The sequence below is a fragment of the Cygnus atratus genome, chromosome 3 (genome assembly GCF_013377495.2).
Source record: "Cygnus atratus isolate AKBS03 ecotype Queensland, Australia chromosome 3, CAtr_DNAZoo_HiC_assembly, whole genome shotgun sequence".
NCBI lineage: Eukaryota > Metazoa > Chordata > Aves > Anseriformes > Anatidae > Cygnus > Cygnus atratus.
In genome coordinates, this window is record NC_066364.1 from 79,699,330 (window position 1) to 79,712,686 (window position 13,357).

Here is a 13,357-nt window from a genome sequence, read left to right on the forward strand (position 1 = left end):
GGATGATGGGTTGTTTAGCTTTATAAAAGTAAACCTGGAGTGGAAGCAGGGGCAAGAAATAATTCAACATACATCTAGTGAAGCACTGGAATAAAATGCCTAGGGAAGCTGCAGAATCTCTATCGTTAGGATTGTTTTTAAAAACATGTTCAAAGTAATATTTAATCAAGAGAACCTTATGCCTCGCTTGGTATCGACTGAAAACCTCTCTTGGTTCTGTTCTTTATGATCTAGTTACCTACAAGAGCAGCTTTATCCAGTATACCTGCATTTTGCAAAAAGCGTTTTATGCTTACGACTGACTCCACATTATATCTTTTTATTGCCTTTCTCACAACAGTGCCTCACGTCTAACAAAAAGAAACGCATACATCTGCCAAGCAGTGTACACAATACAAGAAACAATCCTAGGCTTGAAGTGCTTGCATCCTGACAAAGACACAGGTCAAGAAACAGGGATAAATTCGCCAGATCAAAGGGAACAAGGACAAAGATACACATGGTGCGTTAGTTTCTGCAAATTCTGCTTTGTTACTTTAACAGATGGGGTTAAGGAAGGAAGAAAGATTACAGTAGAAAATTAGTGAAATGGAATGAAAAAGGCTAAGAGAATGTGAAGAGAAGGTCGATGAACATGAAAGGTGGGTAGAGTGAATACAAGAATCATACCAGAAAGTACAAACTTAGTAAAAAGGTGTTAAAAGAAAGTAAACAGAAAAAAGCTTTAAAAAAAACAAAACAAGAAAACCCATCACAGTTGTCCTGCTTGCTTTATTCTCTAGCTGACTGCCCACTGTTTTTTATTTTTTATTATTATTGACTAACAGTGGGATGAGACAGTAATTGATTTTGCTGTCTCCTGAACACGTATGCATTGGTCTGTCATACAGCTCTGCATTTATTAAGCCTCTCTTCACCAGCACTGTAGTTTCTACTCCAATTAGCTTCTACGACCAAAAAAAAGTTTTATGATTTACTGAAGATGTAACAGATGACAGAAAAGAGAGCCTATATTGCTCTGGAATTATTGATATATTTGTTACTGGAGGAGAGATTAACTTGTAAAATACATCCTGCAGAAAATACAACATACAGTTTCATCCAGGTCCCAGTCTCCCATCTAGAACACAAGATCATCATGCCACAGAAATCACTCGATTTTTTTTCCCGTGGTAACGAGGACACCAGTCCTAGCAGGTGTGAAATGCTAACTCAGTCTTCCTGAATTACAAGATTTTAATCTCTAAGAAACAGGTCCAGAAAAGACACAATACATTTAAAAGCAATTTAGCATTCAGCAAAAAGTTTCTTCATTTAATCAGTGTTAAGAATTCCCTGATGAGAGCATTCTGTACTTAAAATACATTATATGCAACAAAATACATATTGATCTTATTTCCAGACTTCTCCTGTGATTCTTAAAAGAAATGACATTTCACTTCACACTGAACTGCTGTACTTACTAGTTTTACTCTTCTTTTTGTTGTTCACAGAAGATGTTTTGTGGCTTCTTTTCTGCTTTTTTGAGGAGCTGCCTCCTCCCTGAGCATCTTTAAGTCTCTTTTGGCCTGCACAGACTATGATTGAAAGAGGGAAAAAAAACAGTAAATACTCAAAGTCTCAGAAAAACACTTTAAAGCGTAAGTTTATAGACAAGGCAACAGTTCCTGCCTACACTTAAAACAGCTCGGCTTTCTACTTATACTGAAAAGAGGAGGTAAAGGAGGATGGAAAGCAGATAAAATTTCTTGGTTAGAATACACATGTAAGATGATTCCAAATGACTTTTTTCTTGTGTGCTATCAGAATTTCTCTTGAACCACATGGAATATAATTTAGCATATTAAGTTTTTCAAATATATTTGTGCATTTAAGAACTATTGGAACTGAAACATTGGTAAAAGTCTGTCACACTTGAACACACTTGGAAGCTGTGAGAAAAAAATGAAACTATCGTTTATTATCAGTAATTACATTAATTATGTTAAAAAATCTTAGAAAATGTTAAAAAACATAAGGCAACAAAAGTAAGGCTAGAAAAAAGAAGGCAAAAAAAGGAAAGTCTACTGGTATTTGTAACTACAATGGGGAAAAAGTAGGAAAGGAAAATAAGAATTTTAGTACACCTGTTAAAAGAGCAAGTTTTAGGACTTGTTCGGATGTTGTTCCACAACCTCCTGACTTGCAGTTAAAAGTGCCTCCTGTAACAAACCTTTTAAATTAAGAAACTGTAAGCTCACCCAATTTTCTAAAACAGCCAGCATGCTGACAAAATCAGAGAGGAAGTCTAATGCATGTAAAAGTAATAATGTGCAATTGTGTGCGAAAGTAATATCGTACAATAGTGTTAAAAAAGAACTTATAACAAGAAAAAGCTTCTTGATTTCATGTGCCAATCTTTTCCTTTTATACAAAAAAAAGTTGTAAGCCTACATATCCATAGATTGCCTGGCAAAGTATTACCAGCTTATTTATTGAGGGCTACAAATTCACCTCTTTCAAACTCTCTCCTTTGTTTAAGGGAACACATTGCATTCTTTCAAAAGAACAGTTCAGCAAAAACAGTATCATAAAAGTAGCACACCTTAAGGACATTTTGAGAAAATTCAGTTAATTATTTTTATCTCAATGAGAACCAAAACCTGTGGAGATGAAGAAATTACTTCTGCCATCTCAGGATTATATTCAGACACTTTTTTTTTTTCCCTTTGGATTAATAACTTTTAGGCAGGTTAACAGTTTTAAAAGCAACTGTACTTTTGATGGAACTATAAAACTGTCACTGAATCCCACACAAAAAACTGTTGGATCCAGTCTTGCAAATAGTTAAAAACCAGACAATACATTGACATGACACACAAGCAATAACTGAGTTTAATATCCTTCATATTCTAGTAGTCTCAGGATGGGAATTTCAATCTGCAAAATCATATCTGAAAGTGAAATATTGCTAATAAGGTCAATATTTGTGATTGTGGGTTCTTTTTGTTTGTTTTTTAAGATTAATTTCATAAGATGCAAGGTTGAAATGGCTGCCTAAGCATGCAATGATTGGCACTATTCTTCCCCTGAAAAATCAGCTTAAAGAAAGTCACAATTTTATTTAAGAAACTAGAATCTCCTACTTGCAAGCGAGGTATTTGTAAAATGCATCCAGCTTGCTACAACAAATTTTTCCTACATGATATATTACAGTTCACTCTGGGCTTTTATTGCCACCTCTGGTATAAACTTTATTCCTCATTAAAACCGCTACAATTCTTACTATCAGGCCAAGAAAGTTCCTGACAGATTCTTTTATTCACTAGGTGATTAAGCCATTTCCACAGATTTGAAGTAGGCAGCTGGCTACTACTTCCTCCAACAACTTTCCAGCAGTGTAACCATAGCAGAATGAAGATACATCAGCAACACAAAAACGAGAGATGGTTAGGTTGAAGACACCTTTGTTTCCCCTTTTGTTTACCTTTCTCAGTATGCTCTGGCTCTGGTTGATTACTACTACTGGAGCTGACGCTGGCATCAAAACCTGTTGGAGAAATATTTCCCTCGGACTGGAGGTCTTGCAGCTCCCCTGCAACACTGTCCACCTCTATTGTGCTATCGGTTTCGCTTTTAATGCTTCGTATCTCTTCTTGATTTGGTGGCAATGTCTCTGAGACAAGTGACACTGGACTGATGCCTACTGTCTGTTACGGTTACAGATGAAGGCGATTCCGGAGTCGTGGGAGGAGTATTAAGCACTGAATTACTGCCACTGCTTGGAAATTCAACTTTCTTTTCACCCATTTCAGCTGGTTTTTCCTCAACAGGTTTAACATCTGCACTAGCTGGCAAAGGTTTTTCAAGTTCCGAGCTAGGCAAAGAAATGTCTTCTTCCGCAAGAGTCTGAAGCTGCTCCTCTGCTGCAGCATCCTCAGGAGCAGCGTGCGGAGGGGAGGCAGCAGCTTCAGTGTCAGAGTCCGAGAACAGTTCCTTCAACGTTTTCTTCGGCCACTGTCCCTGAATACTTGACCAGACATCTTTTCGATCCTTTGCTCTGGTATTCTGAAGTCTTTCATCAGAGTTATTTAGAAGCTTTATCCTTTTCTCTGCCACTTCAGAAAATCCTGAGTAGAAAGTACCTGTCCGTAAAGACTTCCTTTTCTCCTCTAACCCATTGTACTTTTTAGTGGGAGTGATTTTCACCTTAGATTTGTCTTCCTCATCTTCATCTGAGGAGCTGTTACTGCTGTTTTCTAAGCTAAGGGAATCTTTGTTTTTGGACTTCTCATCCTTCCTATTAGGCGACACAGTCTTTAAAGATTCCTCTGCGACACAGTATCTTCGTTTACCACGTTTTACCTGTGGTTTTGCTGTTTTATCCACTACCTCCTTTTTTACCTCCTTTCTCTTCTTTGTGGCTTCATCTTCTCCATCAGAGTCGGTATCTTCAGATAATTCTTCCATCTCTTTTCGCAGTCTTTCAGGAGACTTGGAACCTGACTTGGGCACTACTGCATCTGTCAGAGATTTAGTTTCTTCTGGAAGGGCTGAACTGCTCTGTTCTTCTTTTAAACACAATTCATTTTTATCTTGGCTCACAGCTTCGTGTTGAGATTCCTCTTTGCCATCAGCGTGTACGTTCTGGGCACTTTGGTCATCTTCCTGCTCACTGTCATCAGAACTTTCAGAAGCTGGTTAAAAATAAAATTTAAAAAAAAGTTTGTCTTGATTCCTGTTACAGATACTACTAGAAAAAAATAAAGAAAACAGTACAGATATGAACTCATCCTAAAGGCAATTCTAGTAGTACACGGTTTAAACTGTACACTAGAAAGACTTCAGAGATTATTCTTGTTCTATTAGAATGTACAATGGCTAAATTAGGAACCAGGAAAATTCTGTATATAGAACATCTCCAGGAATTTCTTCCAAGGAGGTTCCCTAATTTCTGAAAGGGTAGAGAAAGCATAGAGGGCAACAGCTTTCACTTAAATAACGTTGGTTATAAATCCATACAATACGAACTTCTTCATAATAAACCTAAACAGAAATTGAAAGAAGTGCCAAATTATATTTATTTTTTGCAATGAGTTACAAATACTGCCATTGCATGCCCTTTTTCCAAAGTCCAAAACAGGTTAAGAGAGTACTTTTTCCCTGAAGAATCCACAGTCTAAAAGGACAGAATAACAGAGACAGTGGAGAGTATATCTAACAAACCCATCTGGTAACCAGCCTGGAAAAATGAACTGAATGCAATAGCAAAAGGCACTTGCAGAACTATGTGGACTCTGAGAGGGAAGACAAAAGAGAGAAAATTCAAGGTCAGGAATAAAGAAACTGAGAAAAGAAAAAAAAAGATATAAAGGAAAAGGAAACCAGCAGACATGCTGAAAGGACACCTAGCTTTATTAATTCCACTCTTCAAGGTGAAAAAAATTCATGGAGTTTTAAAAGTTACATAAATCAGAACTTAGGAATTTAGAAATAACATAGGAAGCCAAAATGCTTTGCTGTATATCAAAGAAAAACATGGAGAAACAGAATGAAATTCTTAAGACTGTTAATATACACCGAATCCACAATACCCATTTTCAGAAAAGGTGAATGCTGCTTTTATTCATGGGTTATTTCTGAAGATGATGTTATAATGAAAGCAACAGCCAGACTCAGAGGTGTACGGTTGCATCATTTGCTCTACACCATTATTTACTGCCCTTTAAAGGCAATTTTACAAAGTTTGAAAAAGTTTATATGCAATACCTTGAAGCCCATTAATGATAGAAGTAATTTCCATTGATTTAACAGGAGCTTGCTCAGTATTTTTGGCTTCAGCGCTGTCAAGCTTGGACCCAGTCTCAGGTGATGTGCTGGTGTGAAAGGGTGGTTTTGACAAACGTCGCAATTTACAATTTTTAGGAGAATACTTCTCTTCCTTCTCTTTGTCAGTTTTATTCTGTGTGAACGAAAAGATGAAAAACTCTTTAATTTGAGCATACATCTTAACACAGAAGCCATGCTTACAGCTATCTTGAACATTCAACCTGAAAAGACAAGCTTTCCTCTTTGTTGAAAAGCCTAGACATACCTTTCTACGACCCATGCTGAGATATTTATACCAAGGACAGGAACTTTGTCAATGCTAACACAAAGGGGAAAGCAAACACAGCCAGCGCTCTCAGAGCAGCGGCACCGCAGGATGCCAGGCTGGACAGTGACAAGTGTGGGAGGGCAGGGTTATGACACCCCGCTCTGTCACAGGGCACAAGGAGCTCTAGAACAAGACTCAGGTTCCAGAGGTGCCATGGTGCTGGAGGGGAAGAGGAGGAGCGCTAACAGAGGAGCAGCAGAAGAAAAAGCTTCCTTGTATCCCACTGTCCAAAGAACATATCATAACCTAAGCCTACAATATATCATAACCTAAGCTTTAAAGGAGTGGCTTTTGAAAGAAACGCTGTGAAGTAAAATTGTAGTCACATACAAATGGACTCATCATAGGTTTGCTCTACGGAATCAGGATAAGGAGCTCCTAAATTCTGCCTCCGAGAGTTGGCTCCAGCACTGATGGATCCTCCTCTTTTGTTTTCAGTACATACTTAAATCCCACAAGAAACACAGGAAAGAGAAGCTTCCCTTCCCACCCTCCAAATGAAAGAACAAACCTCAATGAAAGAAGTTTTAGTTTTTACCATCAAGCGTTTACCATTATGCCTAACAAAAGGTTAGAAATGCGTGTGAGTATTTAAGAATACTTTAAACCAAAGTTGGGGGAGAACTAGGAAGAAGGGAGAGAAGCTACCTTTATTTTCTTTCGATGCTTAATTTTTGGTACATTTTTGTCAGCTGGTCTCACTATCTTGTCTGCCTTTATCCACTCATCATACCTAAAAACAGAAAAAAATACACATTTATGGTTTTAAGCAAACAACCACAACACCATAAAAGAAATGAATGGAGATAAAATGCTAGCAATATAAAAATGGAATTTAATTAAGGCATCATTAGTACACTTTTCAGTATGTAGAGCTTAAGCTAAGGTTCAATTCTTTATATGCTTGGACATATCGAACAAAGTTTTCTCATGCTGATGGGCAGGAGTCAAAGCTAGCACTTACACAGTCTGCATCAATCAACAGGAAACCCACGTACAGAGGTAAAACAAACTACCAGAATGTTAATTCTGTATGGATCTCTAAGAGAAATACTTGGTATATATGCTGTAAAACCCTAACAATAAAATAAATTGTTACTACTATATAAAATATGACCAGTAACAAAAACAACCCTTTCCAGTCTGAGTATCTGCGAAGTGATCTTTTGAGTAGCTGACACTTGGGAATCACTAACTCTTGAGTCACTAACGCTTTTCAACTCCTTTTCAGGTGTTTCCATTCTATATCAGAATTATTCTAGACAATATACAACTGCTCTCTTATCTTCTAAAGCTGGCCATGTTAAATACAAACATCAGACCAGAGAAGTACGTTCTCAGTAAGAATATACTTTACACATGGAACTGTACTTCCCAGTTTCATTGCATATTTCTGAGAAACTGCAAGAATCAATGCAAAAAAGTAAACCCCGTTTGCTGTCCTACTTCAACTGTGAAATCCATGACTACCTGAATAAGAAATAGCTCAGTTAAAAACTAGTATGTATTCACTTTCGCCTCAGCGTACAGCCATACAAATTTTGAGCCCTTGAGGTAAACATGAGAATGGAGGGGAAGAAACCAACTAACCAAAAACACACCCAGAGAACTAGCACAAAATGGAGCTGAACGTAATACACTCATGGCCATGCTGGTTTCCCAGCTGGACTTACTTGACCACCAGTTCAATATACAATGGCTGCTGATAGTGGCCCAACTCAGCTTCTGTGCAACTACTGCCAATTATATGTACAATACAGATGAATAAATTAAAAAGGATTATTACAAAAAAGTGTACAAGTTTCCAACTCACTTTCCTGCATATTCTAAGTTAAGATCTAAGCAAGGGATTCCAGAAACTAAATACTGTATTTTATAGCTTAAATTTCACATTATAATACAGTGAAAAAGGAACACCTCAGAAAACAACACAGAACGGAGAAATTATAATTATCTTCAGAGTCAGCAGTAGTCTCTGACAAACCGTTTTCCAAAACATTTTTTCTTTTTCCCTGAGCAACAACAACAAAAACACAAGTCACATAATTAACAGCAGCCCCTGCAGACTACAGCATACTGAAATCACCTATACTCCTGCAGATACAGGTGTAGTTGTACTGTTATACCAGGTGACACGTACATGGATATGCTCAGATTTCTCACCAAAACCTAAAGGAAACTCTTCAGATCTAGGCCTGATGAGAGTAGATTCATAATCATGGTGGTTTCAAGTCAGAGTTGCCATCTCAGATTTTGAATAGTGACTCACATCCCTCCTTACCGCAGGACTACCTTGAAAAAACACACAGCCTCAGATATCCTGCCTCATACCCACAAAGAAGAGCCAGCAGGTGCGTGTTTGTTGCATACAGGGTAAGGAAGGGGACATACGGAGGGAACACCCCCCCCAGGGGAGCACCCTCACCGGGCTGCAGATGATGCCCGTGTCTGCCAAAGTGGGCGAGACCTGCAAGATTGCCACTGCCCTTTTCCTGCCCCCTTTGGTGTGGCTGGAGCAAAGTACAGCACATGGCTGGCCTGCTTTGTGCTGATACCCACTCCACCCCCAGAACATGGTTAGCAAGCTGCATTTTCTCCCATCCCACAGCCTTCTTAAAGTCTGGGGTGCCCTCAGATTCCCACGACATAAATAGATAGGGAAGGGAGGATGCAGCACATAAGGATGTCAGACTTTGGGGCATCAAGCCTGGTGACCGTTAATAAAAGCAGAAAGAACATCTGAATGTACCATGTTATTTTAATGGAAGGCAGTGGATTTGGTATGGAAAAAACTATTTCTGTGAGACTGTGAGAAACTGTACTTGAAGCAATCTTTCCTCAAGTCAAAGACATGCTTTCATAAAGGCACAATGCTGAGCAGACTGCAAAACGGATTTCACAATCCACAAAAATATTAAGATTTCATTAGGCCTAAACGCATACAGGAAAAGAGCACTAGGGGTGGACAAATGCACAGGGGAAAGCGATTATTCTCACTGTGCCCTTTCTACCTCAGTTATGTTGCCACAATAAACCATTTGTTTTCTTATTGAAAATGCATACCGCGAGTGAATACAACCTTCCACGTAGGCAAAGCGTGGGTACTGCACGTACAGTGCTTCAAATTAGCTGCACTGCCTGCTCGGGCAACAGCTGATAGACCAGGGGCGTGCTGAAGTGATGGAGGAAGGCAAATGCAGAGAAATACAAGAGTATCTGTAGACACCACAGATCTTAAATGTTACATATTAGAAGCAGTAGTCACAACCCATCTCAAGGAGCACAAATGGAAAAATTTGTGTTTGTGACTGTAACAGCTCCTGGCCAGAATCTATCCTGCTCTGCTCCTTGCTGCACCTGGAACAGCAGTCAGAGCCTGCAAGGAGCTCCAGCATCTCAGAAACCATGACCCTGCTCTGGGAAGTCAGACGCCCAAATTCATTCCTCTGCATGGCACAGGCTCCATTCGCTGCTCACATCAGTTGCATAGTTTGCCTAAGCAGTGACAACTGTCAGCAAGCTCAAACAGATCTTGCAAGCAGAATGCATCCAAAGCCACAGCCAACAGCCTGATCAAATTACAGTTTCCTCTACTTCATGATGGAGAAACAACCTTAAAACTCTGCAGTGCGTCAGGTACCAAGCTGCACCCGAACAATACACAAGTCAGGCTAGAGTCTTTCTGTATAGAACTGCGCCTTATTAAAAGAGAAAAAATTAAATCTCTCATTTCATCACTAATCTTGACTTAGACAGTCTGCTCACAAACCAAAAGAAAAATAGAAAAATCATTCAAGTTCTTCATCTCTCATTACAAGAAGTACGTGCTTCCCAAAAATCTGTTTTGTTTCTTCTACACTTGCTTACCTCAACTCCCAAAAACAAACAGCTGGGTGCCACAGGGAAAGCAGGTAAGATGGGGAAGTGTTCCTAAATGAGTTTGCACAGAGTTGCTAGAAAAATAAATAAATAAGCCCTAACATACTCTCAGAGATAGCATGGTCAATCCTCCACAGCAGTACTAGAGAGGAAACAAGGAAAAAAGCATACTTTCCCAGCCTCTAGGTTTATATTAGCAAAGGTGCTACTTTGTCAGCAAGGTAAGTGACCTCAAGGAACTAGTAAGCCTTAGCAAGTTCACTGAGAAGCTCCAGCCTGTTGTCTGTGTCTGCTAACACAGAGGAATTAAATGTTTTCTTTCACTGCAATCAAAGAAATGAGGAGATTAGTCTGGTATCAAAAATTTGGAATATGAGATGAGGACTCCAGTTTTTATTTACTTAGTTTTTAATGTCTCCTCCCATGCATGGCTACACAACTTCTTTACTTCCAGTGGCTGACTGTTCAGTACAAAATTTGTATGTTGGGAATGCTTCAACAAATCAAGACAAAAGTAACATTTCATGTTCGTATTTCTGAAGGAAATTAACAAAAAAAGCTGAAAATAATAAAACTTAGTTTTAAACCTTTGGTATATTTAAGAAAAATGTATCTTATGTTGTGCCATTTGAGTTAAAGCAACAAACTCATTTTGAACATGCACCCTCTGTTTCTCATTACTGGAACATGCTGCAGAAGAAATTCATCTCAAAAGCTTATACAATGAATTTCTGCCTGCGCTGGCAACCAAAAACTAAAATTACAACAGAAGGAACTGGCACTAGAGGCTCCAGAGAAGTTTTAGTTTCATATAACCCATGTGTAATTCAGAACATAACTATCCTTTCTTAGAAGGCAACAAAATACAGTTTATCACATGCTAACAAGAAGGCTCTCCTGAGAGAATGTAAGAAGTTCTCTAACAGGGTAGAAATCTTTACCATTCCCTTTCACTATAAGTCAGGCCTCACCGCACGCTGCCTTTCTTCACCTTTATTAGAAACACGTTATCACCTGAATCCCATGAGCTGACAAGATCCTTTAGCATGAAGTGGTATAGCTATACACTGCTGTCAAACTCTATTCCAATTCCATATGTTCTAGGTACTATATTGAAAAAAGTTTCACAGTGATTAGCATCACTTGTTCTAGAAAGTTTAGTAAAACAATGAAAGCTACCAAAAGCTACCAAATTTACCAAATTCCATTCCAAGTACCCCAAAGTACGTACACAGGCATGCATGCACACAACTATTCTGAATTCCAGACTGATACTGAAGTTACCTTGTAAGAAACATCAGTAGTTAGTTAAGATTCTCACAGGTTTGGAAGAACAGATCATTAAATGGCATACTGATCAAAGGTGGAAACAGGAAAGCTGACCTTAAAGGACAGGAGGCTGACAGAATTAAGAACCCTGAATGCAAAATTCAGTACATGCCATGACCTAATGCTACAGCACTTGCCGCTGCTGGATGCTACAAATGAGGGCTTGCTATAGCAAATAAGGAGAGGAAGGAATTACAAACTACTCCAGAAAAGCAGTTACTTTTCCAGGTTATGACCGAAAGCCAAATCTTCAAGTTATCACATCACACAAGATGTGTCTTCACGTAACTAAAATATCAAAGTGTTTAGATGCTGCCTTAAGCTCAGACTTACCGTCAGATCAAACAATTTAAATCTGTTTATTTTAATTAAGTTAGCCATATTTAACAGAGTCCATACACGGTCCCACAGATAAATGTCAACCACTGGTATCTTTTTCAGTGAAGAGAATCTTGTCCCCCAGCCCCTTTCAGAGGGCTCTTTTGGAACCCCAAGTAAGAACATGAATGCAAGTCCTGCTACCAGAAAAAACAAACAACCCCTTTTACCTCTCAAATGAGTACAAAGTTTGCCAAAAACGCCTTTTTTTAATTAAATATCCTATTTGCAGAAAGAATACCTCAAATATTAATCTGTGTATATATTTAGAATGCAGGGTTAAAAAAAAACAATCTTGATTTGTCCTTTAATAACCAGAATGTTGGGTTCTCCAAGATGAAGACTCATTCTCAACTTCTCATTTCTTCAGATATAAAGTGGCACTGATCAAATGAAACACTGGTCATCTCATCCCATAGCGTGTATTTAATATTTTCTCAAAAAAGGAAAATAACTTCTGTGTTTATACATGAATTGCAAAAAAAGAGTTTTGGGAATACAAAAAAAACTTCTTTGAATGCTATACAGTAATACTCAGTGAGCAGGGCATAAATTTCATCAACTTATGCTCCTAAGGCAAGTCCTTTCCAGCAATGACTGAAGAGCTAGTCACTCCAAATCCTACCTTGAGCAGGCTGCATCTCCCCTAGTACCTCAATATTTTAAGGCTCAGGCTTTATAGCCCACTATGCTTACAAATGCTGCCTGAAGTCAGTGTATGTGAAAGATATATTGATCTACAGGAATATGATATGTAGATCAAAATTCTGCAAAAACATTGTTATCAAAATGCAAAATATTGAGATGTCACTCCTCAGCTGTGGCTTAGGTGGCTCTGGAAATCACCAGGCATAGATGCAGAGAGGTATATTCAAGTGAGGGAGAGAAGTATTATGCTGCTGTAACCATGACCTTTGCTAGCAGATCTTGCTAGCAGTGACTAAGTGAGATTTGTCCTGCCCTTCTGGGCAGAGGTAGGGTGGTAATCAAAGTCCAGATGACAGTAAGTCATAAGAGCCTCATATTGAAGATAGAAGAGGGGAAGGAAAAAACAAAACAAAACAGCAAAAACAACAAATCAACCAAAAAACGCTATAGGGGATTTGCCTCAGACTTTTTTTTTTTAAAGAAGCTTTATAAACATAGTAATAAAGTTTTAAAGATGACAGCTGAGGACAATGAGCAGATACATTGAAACTGAGGAAAAAAAGCAGAAGACTGGATAACTGGCTTAAAAGCCACTAAGAAGCTTTGGTATTCTCCTACTGCTGTCAAAGTTTCTTCAAGTTTTAAACTGCAAAAAAAAAAGTGGTCTTAAATGGCAAAAGTGTATTAATGCTTCAATTTATTTCTATTAATGCTATATTAAAGAAATCTAAAAGCATATAAACCTGAATATACTAAGAAAAGCATAAGGCGGCACTGGGGTAAGAAGAATCTTGTTTTTAAGTTTGAGGCAGCCATGGACAGGTGAGAAATGAGACCTGAATGAAACGCAATTATTTGCTGCACACTAATTTGCCATCAAGAATCTTGTGCTTTTCTTGTTAAATACCATACTGCTAACGTACTCTGCTGCTCTGAGAAAAGTGTGTATATAGACTCAGTTAAGTGCACTAGTCAAATACTGTGTAA

At 38.4% G+C, this 13,357-nt stretch overlaps 1 protein-coding gene across 1 annotated transcript in view; it reads right to left on the reverse strand.

The window, feature by feature from the left end:
• The window catches only part of ARID4B (AT-rich interaction domain 4B), an 89,831-nt gene that overhangs the window by 8,378 nt on the left and 68,096 nt on the right, over positions 1 to 13,357 (reverse strand). Inside the window, 5 exon segments of the mRNA XM_035559696.2 lie at positions 1,464 to 1,577; positions 3,467 to 3,662; positions 3,664 to 4,676; positions 5,749 to 5,941; positions 6,785 to 6,869. Coding sequence (XP_035415589.1) covers positions 1,464 to 1,577; positions 3,467 to 3,662; positions 3,664 to 4,676; positions 5,749 to 5,941; positions 6,785 to 6,869 — 1,601 coding nt within the window.